Source organism: Mastomys coucha, unplaced genomic scaffold, assembly GCF_008632895.1.
Source record: "Mastomys coucha isolate ucsf_1 unplaced genomic scaffold, UCSF_Mcou_1 pScaffold23, whole genome shotgun sequence".
Taxonomy (NCBI): domain Eukaryota; kingdom Metazoa; phylum Chordata; class Mammalia; order Rodentia; family Muridae; genus Mastomys; species Mastomys coucha.
The window spans coordinates 99,725,031-99,735,030 of NW_022196906.1; the positions used below are offsets into that span (position 1 = coordinate 99,725,031).

Below are 10,000 nucleotides of genomic sequence, written 5' to 3' on the forward strand. Positions count from 1 at the left end.
AGTAACACACATGGAGTAACCAAGAGTAACATATAGAGTAACCAAGAGTAACACACATGGAGTATCCAAGAGTAACATATAAAGTAACCAAGAGTGACACACATAGAGTATCCAAGAGTAACACACAGAGAGTAACCAAGAGTAACACACATGGAGTATCCAAGAGTAACATATAGAGTAACCAAGAGTTAACACACATAGAGTATCCAAGAGTGACAGATAGAGTAACCAAGAGTAACATATAGAATAACCAAGAGTAACACATATAGAGTAACCAAGAGTTAACACACATAGAGTATCCAAGAGTGACAGATAGAGTAACCAAGAGTAACACATGTAGAGTATCCAAGAGTAACACATAGAGTAACCAAGAGTAATATAACCAAGAGTGTTCCCTGATACTCACCTTCAGTCCTCTGGGTCCGTCTGGTCCTTTTGAGCCATTCGGCCCTGGAGGCCCAGGATTCCCCTGCAATGATATCATAACCAAAATCATGACTCTCTTACTACAGATGGCCCCTGACTTGTAGACATTTGACTAGTGAATTTTTTTTTAAGATTTATTTATGTGTTATATGTAAGTACACTGTAGCTGCCTTCAGACACCCCAGAAGAGGGCATCAGATCTCATTACAGATGGTTGTGAGCCACCATGTGGTTTCTGGGATTTGAACTCAGGACCTTCAGAAGAGCAGTCGGTGCTCTTAACCACTGAGCCATCTCTCCAGCCCAACTAGTGATTTTTGTTTTGTTTTTTTTTTCTTTATAATAGAAGAAAAATCATAAGCATTTAGTAAGACCCATACTTCAAATTTTGAAATTTTGACCTTTTCCTGGGCTAATCATACTTGACACAGTATTGTCTTGTGGCGCTAGGTACCAGCAATGATCCATCATCATGCAGCTACAGGGGTCAACAATTGATTCTCTACAGTGCTGTATTTGCTAAGCTACAATGTTGGTAGGTCAATCTGTTAAGTGAGCTTTTACACCATGACATTCTCAGCTACTGACGGCTTCACTGGGATATCATCCCACTAGTAGTCAAGATCAAAATGGTCTGGAATTATCAATGTGCTCATGTATTGTCACCTAAAGATCCAAGTCAGAGGCCACTCTGACCACTTTCTGTCTGGGTAGCAAGTCGTTTAAACTCCTGGAGCCTCTGTGATGTTATCTACAGAAACATAGTAATCCCTTATATCTTCACATAGAACAAGGGAATTGGCATGGAGATGGAAGGTGAGCTTTTAATGCTCCACCCGGTTCATTTTATCTCCCAACATGCAAAATGCATAGCAGATGCAGTTAAATGCTAGGCTGGGGAGGCCTGGGAGGAAGAACAAAGTCTACTATGCAAGAGTCAAATCTACTGAACACTGAGAAAGACGTGAAGGGGTTTATCTATACACTCTCTCAGAGAAAGGGGAGAGGCAGGGAGGGTCATCTATACACTCTCTGGGAGAAGGGGGTGAGGAGAGGGTCATCTATACACTCTCTGGGAAAGAACCTGGTCAAAAGATCAGGAAAACCAAAGTCTTACCTGCTTTAAGCTGGAAACATGTTCAAATGAGACTTACAATATCACAATGAGAATTTTTTTTTTAAATAACAGGTTAGCCAGGCTTTGTGACATACACTAGGGAGGCAGAGGCAGACAGATCTCTGTGGGTTCTAAGCTGGCTAGAATGATACGGTGAGACCTTGTCTCAGTAAACAAACAAACAAATGTGCTTTAAAAGCTTTAAAATCAGCAAGCTAGCTTTCCTTACCCAGGGAGTGACTTAGGCCTTAGTTCTGTCCTCAAAGCTGCTGTTTTGAGTCTCTGAACGGAGACTATAGACCTGACTCAAGCCCTATTGCTCAAGGGTCTTACACTGTGGCAAATGCTCCTGCCCTTAGGAAGCCACCCTGACTGTGTGGCTCAGTCTCTCTGACTTTTCCACCGGCCACAGACATCAGACAGACACTGGAACAGGCCCTGGGAAGCCCCAAGTCAGAGGTCATTTGACTACTTACTATTTGAAAATAACAGTCACTGAGTCTCCCTGAACCTCTATGGCCTTATCTACCTAGTCAAGCCTGCCTGTGTATCCTCATGAGGAACGGGCAATATAAGCATACCTCCTGTATGGCGCCATCATTTTGTCTTGCACTATGAGTAAAGAGGAGCTGTGGTACATGTCTGTGAGGCTCAAAACCGGAATTTACTGCTCACTGTGTACCCAGAATGGAGGGGGCACACGGTTGTTATCAATGCCAACTTCATCAAACAGGATGTTCTGGAAATCTATGGTACTCATAGACCCCAGAAGAAGTGATTCACCCTGTGACTCCTCAAGGAGTCACAATCAACCATTTCTAGTCAGCAGCTAGACTGGAGCTATTTGCCTTAAAAACCCACCTGGACACCTGGATCCCCTTTTTGACCATAAAATCCTGGCGGTCCTTGCCTTCCTCTGGGTCCCTGTTCCAAAAGAGACATTGAAAGTCAGTCGATTTTTATACAGCCCTTCATATCCCACGTAAGTGTAGAGTGAGATACCTGCTGGACGAAGGTGCCCAGATCCAGCCAGCACTGTGCCATCTACCACACTGAGTCAGGTTTGTGTCTCTACTCTGAAGCGCTCATTGAGACTCATTCTACTCTCAGTCATCTACAATGGAGGACACAGGTCCTCAGCATACATGTTTCTAGTAATCTTTCCAGAAGGATCTGCTGAGCCTTGAAGTTCAAAGGTGTTGATTTCATAGCTTCAGCCACCCAATTCATTTGAAATCAACAGAGTGGGCCGAGAATAGCTGCCCTGATGCCCCTCTCATTAGAAAGGAGCCTTTTCCTATAGCCAGATCTCAGCTGTTACCCTACCAAGAACCAGGGTTGCATTTAAATGGCCCGATCTCTGTTGTTGAGTGGGGGCGGGCAGGCGGTCTTTATTTTTTCCTCTGGTCTATTTTGCTTGACTGATTTTGACACTTAATTTTTTCTCTGTTTTTTTTTCTGAGAGATGCTTTCCTAATAGAAGTATTGATCTGGGTTTCTCCTCTCCCAGGTGAGGTATTGACGATCATCTGTTTCAATAGACCATCACCCCCACAACCCAATGGGGAGGTGAGAATGGAGGACAGTTTCTATTGATTATCTCCCTTGTGGCTCTCAGCATGATGTACATGCCTTTCAAAAAATCAGAATCTGGTGACTACAGAAGGCAGAACAGGGACAGGACAGTAACAGGGGTCTGAATTTGAAATAAGCTAGCGATCAAAGAGAAATGGGGGAAGCAGGCTTCTTCGTTATCTCCGCCTGAAGCCATTTTTCATCATAAAGCAAACACACTCTAATTACACTTTGATTACTCTTTCTCTCTCGAGTGTCCTTGTCATCTGGTATCAGCAAGCAGCTTCTGGAATCAACCGATACTCTCTGGATTTTTAGCGATGGGGAGAGAGCTTGATGTGAGTAAAGTTTCTTGTCAGTTTAAAGTTCTTCCACTGCTGGGAACTTGGAAATATTTTGCTTTCTAAGAGAAAGAGTTTGAGGGACCATAAAATGGCAGGTTTAGTTTCTTTTTTGAAGATTCCAAAGGAGCTGTTTGGAAATCCAAGTTTCTACTTGTCACTTGGGAGTTTACAACCCCTCACCGGACTGAAGCACTCAAAGGTTAGACCCCTGTCTTGTTTGTCTAGGCACCCCAAGGTCTATTAGGAGTGAGCCCCATGCATAACAGATACCCAGCAAGCACTTTGCTGATGAAATACAATTTTAATGAATTAAATTCTACTTAGGAACAACTGGAACCGTAACTTCAGAGGCACTCATTAAGAGCACTGACGTTTAAGTTCCAATTGTGATTCTGTCGCTCACTAGCAGTGTGACTTTGGCCAATTTGCTTACCTTCTTCATCCTCCTCTCCATTCTGTCCCTGTGAAGTGGACTCATAGACCCATTTAACACCTCAACTGAGGATTAAACGAATCAATGCTAGCACGCAAGGCTAGTAGCCAGGAGTCTGATCAATACCAGTATTGTGGTCTGGCCTTCCCAAAAGAGGGGCTATGCAAGTTGAGTTGGCAAGGCTCAGGAAGCTTCCTTTAGGGCATTCTGATTTAGATTTCTGTTACACAAAGAAAAAGTTTCAAACAAATACCCTTAGATTAAAACCCAATTCTCGATACAACCTGTGGGCCTGGAAGCCCAGGCTCTCCTCGGGAACCCAGCCTACCAGCTTCTCCGAGCACACCCTGCAGAGATGAAAAACAAACAAACAAAAACAAACAAATAAACAACAACCAAAAAACTTTAACGAGCTCCCAGACACAGCAGAGGTTCTTCTGAAGCCAGCCTTCCCTGAAAGGTGGCCTTTAAGAGCACAGGGGATAAGCCACGAAAAAAGGTTGGACCTGTCATGCTCAATCCTCCCCAGAGATGGATCTGTGCTGGAGAAGAAATCAGAGGGGTTTCTCCTTTGACTGGGAGAATGCAGGGACTGATTGTTACCGCCCTTCCCGAGTCTTCAGCGGGCTTCACGCAACTCTTTCCAGCAGCTCAGCCAGCCAAGGGGCAGAAATCTTATACTTAAATAACCCAAAGTCCTATTTTGACTAAGAATTGCTATCTAAAAGCCTAGCCCTCCTTTGTGGGGTGGGGTTATATGTTCATGTATGTGCAGGTACATGTATCTGTGTGTGGACATGTGTATATATGTGTGTGCATGTGTGAGTATGTATGTGTGCGCATGTGTGTACATGCGTGGGCATGTGTGTGTGTGTATGTGTGTGTGTGTGTGTGTGTGTGTGTGTGTGTATGTGTAAATCAGAGGTCTGCCTCAAGGGCTGTTACATTAATCTTTCCTTTTTCTTTTCTTTTTTTTTCTCTTTTCTTTTTTTCTTTTTCTTTTTGAGGCAGTGTCTCTAACTGGGACCTAGTCTCACCAATTAGAAAAGCTAGCTGGCCAGGGAGCCCCAAGATCTCCCCATTCCTGCCTCTCTGGTGGTGAGATTACAGTACGACCATAACTGGCCTTTTCCCACAAGTTCTGGGGATGGATCTCAGGCCCCACATTTGTACAGCAAACACTTGAGTAACTGAGTCATCTCTTCAGCACTTCTGGGCCTTTCTTTGAGATAAATGGATTCAATCAATGCTCAAATGCTGGCAAGTTTTGTGTCAACTTGGCGCAAGCTGAAGTCACTTGGGAAGAGAGAACCTCAGTTGAGAAAATGCTGCAATCAGATCGACCTGTGGGCAAGCCAGTGAAACATTTTCAGGATTAGTGATTGATGTGGGAGGGCCCAGGCCACTGTGGGCAGTATCAACCCTGCGCAAGTGGTCCCACAGTGTATGAGAAAGCAAAGGGAACAAGCTAGGAAGAGCAGACCAGTATGCAGCATTCTTCCATGGACTCTGTCTCAGTTCTGGCCCTGAATTCTTTCAATGAAGGACTAAAACCATAAGCAAATAAAGCTCTTCCTCCATGTGTTAATTTGGTTGTGGCATTTATCATAGCAACAGACACTCTAAAACATCTCTCTAGTGTCAAGGAACTTTATCTTTCACAGGAAAACAGAATGATGGCCAGGTGTGGCAGTCACTTGAGGTTGGGGGATGTGTTCCTGCTGCCAAGCTGTTCTTGAATTCCTGGACTCGGGGGGACCCTTATATCTCACACTGCCCCCCGCTTTCTTGTTCTCCTTTCTACATGTTATACTGTACCTTTGTGTGCATTTGTGTGCATATGCATTGGATTTTGTGTGTCTCTATATGTTATACTTTATGTGCATTTGTGTGTATATGCATAGGATTGTGTGTGTCTCTATATGTTATACTTTATGTGCATTTGTGTGCATATGCATAGGATTGTGTGTGTCTCTATATGTTATACTTTATGTGCATTTGTGTGCATATGCATAGGATTATGTGTGTTTCTATATATTACACTTTATGTGCATTTGTGTGCATATGCATTGGATTATGGTATGTTTCTATATGTTATACTTTACATGCATTTGTGTGCATATGCATAGGATTATATGTGTTTCTATATGTTATACTTTATGTGCATTTGTGTGCATATGCATAGGATTGTGTGTATTTCTATGTTATACTTTATGTGCATTTATGTGCATATGCATAGGATCCACAGATTAGGGAGAATACTCAGGGTTTTCTTTCTCAGATTATATAACCTCACTTAATATTTATTACACATTCTAAGTCCCTCCATGTTTTCTACAAATTTCATGATTTTATTTTTCCTTAGAGCAGAACTAACTGCATTCTGTTTATGTACCAAATTTTTTTTTATCAATTCACCTATGGTGAGGGGACTATTGATTGAAAACTTGAATAGTAATACAAGCAAACCATTTTAAGGGCTCATCATGATTACAATCTATGAAAAGGAGATGTGTCCAATTTCATCCTATAGCTCTCACGAGTTCACACCTGTTCTAGAATGAAAGGACTCTACTGCGAAATCATCTCATCGAAACAGTACAGAAACCTAGAGGGTGAAAAGCCTGAGTTTGGATAACAAGATAAAGGGATGAGGGGGAATGGGTAAAATAAAAGTAATCCTCGCATGACCTACTACTATAAAGGGGGTCCATCGTTTCTATTAGGGAGCTGTGTAATTAACAACAGGCTCAGAGAACATAGAGCAAATAGGAAAGGGGGGCAGGATTCCACTCACAGAAAAGGAACTTATAAAGCTGTGGATGCTCAGTTACTTTGACCAAGAGTGGACAAAATCAATGCATGTGAGGATGCAGGGTGCAGGAGAAGGCAGTAGACAGTAAGAAAGCAAAGTCTCCATCTCTTCTGTAAGGAGCCAACAGTGCACTGAATGCTGAACTAAGCTGGTCCCCTGCCTCTAAAATCTGTGAGCAGAGTGGAGCACTGCAGGGCTGAGTGCCAGAGAAGCCTACAGGAATGAAGCTGAGTTTGTACAAAATCCTCAAAGAGCACCATAGTTGTTGATTCAGACAGTAGATTTGAATCAGTCCGCTGTGGCACCCCTGGCAGTTTCATTCCCTTGACCAAGTTGGTCTGCCAGGCAAGAGATCTAAGGCAGAGCTATACCCAGGCCCCATTTTGACTTTTCATTTTAAAACAGAGGAACATTATGTTACCCAGGCTGGCCTTGAACCCACTCTGTAAAAGCTCAGACAAGCCTTAAAGTTACCATCCTTGCCAGGAGGAGAGGACTGTAACACACATTGCACTGGCAAACTGGCATGCACTGTTTGAACTCTTAGAAAAGCTGATGCTCCCATTTCAGACCTCAGCATGTTTGTCTGAAGGTGTCCTCTAAGGCCCCCTTGTCTGGGGATGGGCTGTGCACTCCTAACTCTGTGAAGAAGGAAGAGAAGAGCAACATACCCCAAGAGCAAAACACAGTATCTTAGAAACAGATAGGAAGCCATTCCCAGGCGAGGTGACTATTGTTTATCCCATGACACAAAAGTGCCTGCAGGAGAGAACGAGGAGTCCAAGGTTCACCCATGGAGAGAGAAGCTCATTTAGGAGCTCTAGGTCATGGCCTCAGCCACCCCTGTCAGTGTCTGCCAGATGTTGTGAATCTGGACATGACAGTATCATCCCTATATGTGGCTTTTTGTTCCTTAACTGGACACCCCTCGGGAGGGACACTCAGCTCTGCCTGGGACTCTATCTGGGAATCTAGCTGACTCCAGAACGGGGCTTCCCTGGTTGATTTCTGCTGGATGTTCTGAGCACCCAATCTGATGACAGTCAGCTGTCTGTGTATCTTTTGCTATTTATCGTTTTGCTTTGACCTGCTATGTACTTACTAACACACTCATGTCAAACCACAAGCGTGACTATTGTAGGTCATTCTCCTGACTATATGGAACAGGATCTATGGGAAGATTTCCAGGTGAAGATATGGACAAGCACATAGTGCACCCTCTGGGAGCCAGATAATGGCTCAGTGAAACAAGATTCCTCCCGGGAATGGTCCCCAGCCCACGATCAAACTGCACGGGCTTCCTCTGGAGACTCCATGGCCTCAGTCTCTTCCCTTCATCTCTAAGGTGTGCACTTGCTCAAGCACAAGCAGGAAGCCCCGGCCTTCACTCAGAAATGTCATTTTATTAAAAAAAAAAAAAACGAGAACTCTTCTTTACTGTACCATTTTAAATCCAAATGAAGTTTAGAAGGAGGTGGGTGTGTTTTGAACATTCTCTTCTTCCACGGTAACTTCCCATGGATCCCCCATGCCATCTCAACAGCCAATCAGCTGTTGACTCCCCCTTGACCTTAACGAGAACTATACAGCAGCCTTACTTGTGGAACAAAGAGAACTCTCCACAAATACTGACCTTCAACCCTGGCAAGCCACGTCTTCCAAGTGACCCCTAAGAGCACAAAAGAAGAAAAGATCTCAGAAAAGAACACAAGCCGAGCCTGCAGCACCAAGTCCTCTTCTTGTGAAAGGCATGTTCCCTCTTCAGCAAAGGCAGGAGTCTGCCTCCCCTGCAGCAGTTACACCTACCCGAGGTCCCACACCGCCGGCTTCCCCCAGAGGTCCATGGGAACCATGACTTCCCTGAAATAAAGGAAAAGATCTGTTTAAATGCCACAGACTCCTGGTTTTATTCTGTAGGCTTAAAAAGTCTGACACTGAAACTGCTGGACATATGTGATGATTCAACTTACCTAAAATTAAATAAAATTAATGGTCAGCCTGGCTACACCCCAAAGGTTTGACAAGTACGTAGGGCTAGCAGCTACCGTACTGGGAAGTGCGGACGTAGAATGTCTGTTAGCAGTGCTCAAGCACCAATCTCCAGCTCAGTGCTTATTGTGTGAGCATGAGGAACTCGATTGTGGATCCCCAGGTACACATAAAAGCTGAACACAGAGGTGTGTGCCTGTAATTCCAGCACTAGTGGGTAAAAGACAGGAGCTCACTGGCCAGATGGCTAAGCAGAACCTGTGAGTGGTGAGAGACCCTGTCTCAAAAAATCAGGTAGAGAGAGCAACTGAGGAAGACACCCAACTCAGACTTCTGACCTGCACTTACACACACACACACACACACACACACACACACACACACACACACACGCGCGCGTGCACTTGCATAAGCATGTACATGTGTATACACAAAGATGTACGCAGTCATGAGCATGCATACATGTACACACACATGCACATACATGCACACACTGATGAACATATACACATGGACACACATATGCATATGTGCACACATGCACACACACTTACATACACACACATGAACACATGCATAAAGAAGTAAATGGCAGCCGGGCGTGGTGGTGCACACCTTTAATCCCAGCACTTGGAAGGCAGAGGCAGGAGGATTTCTGAGTTTGAAGCCAGCCTGGTCTACAGAGTGAGTTCCAGGACAGCCAGGGCTATACAGAGAGAAAAAAAAAAAGAAGTAAATGGCATTCAATTTTCATGTTTCTAAATACCGATATGTTATCATTCCCTGCTGAGTGTCTCTTTGTTAACAGCACAAGCCCATCATGCTGTGACAGCAGTCAAGTATGTTCTTGAACAAGTCATGCTCAGCATCTAAACATACTAGCATTTCACTTCACACAGGCGCCATGCAGGATCCTGAGTAGCAGGAAGAGGAAAAGGTGGGACGTTGTGTCTCTCTGAGCATGGAGGGACCAACACAAAGCATACATATAGGTGGTGACAGGAAGAAAGATATCACAGCCACCATGAGAAGGCACTCTGCTGTCACCTCTGTGGAGTCAGAAGTGGGCAGAATCCAGAGAAATGGAAACACCATAGGATGCCCTGAAGTGGAAACTTCTAGTTCTTTGGAAACTTAGTTAAATCAAATGATGGTTTGCTGGGGCGCATGGGTAAAAGGGTGTCTTTCTAAAGCAAGCACGTGAAAGAATGTTTTCCTGAAGCAGACACAGGTGAAAGGACATTTGATGAAGGATTATAAATGTGACCACACAGACGGTGAGAGATGAGCACTGAGCCTTG

General features: G+C 44.1%; 1 protein-coding gene across 1 annotated transcript in view; it reads right to left on the bottom strand.

The window, feature by feature from the left end:
* LOC116073354 (collagen alpha-4(VI) chain) overlaps positions 1-10,000 on the bottom strand; it is a 122,577-nt gene that overhangs the window by 39,482 nt on the left and 73,095 nt on the right. The window contains exons 21-25 of the mRNA XM_031345192.1: positions 8,517-8,570; positions 8,344-8,379; positions 4,180-4,242; positions 2,405-2,467; positions 407-469 (exon numbers count right to left, since the gene is read on the bottom strand). Coding sequence (XP_031201052.1) covers positions 407-469; positions 2,405-2,467; positions 4,180-4,242; positions 8,344-8,379; positions 8,517-8,570 — 279 coding nt within the window. The remainder of the gene's footprint in view (positions 1-406; positions 470-2,404; positions 2,468-4,179; positions 4,243-8,343; positions 8,380-8,516; positions 8,571-10,000) is intronic.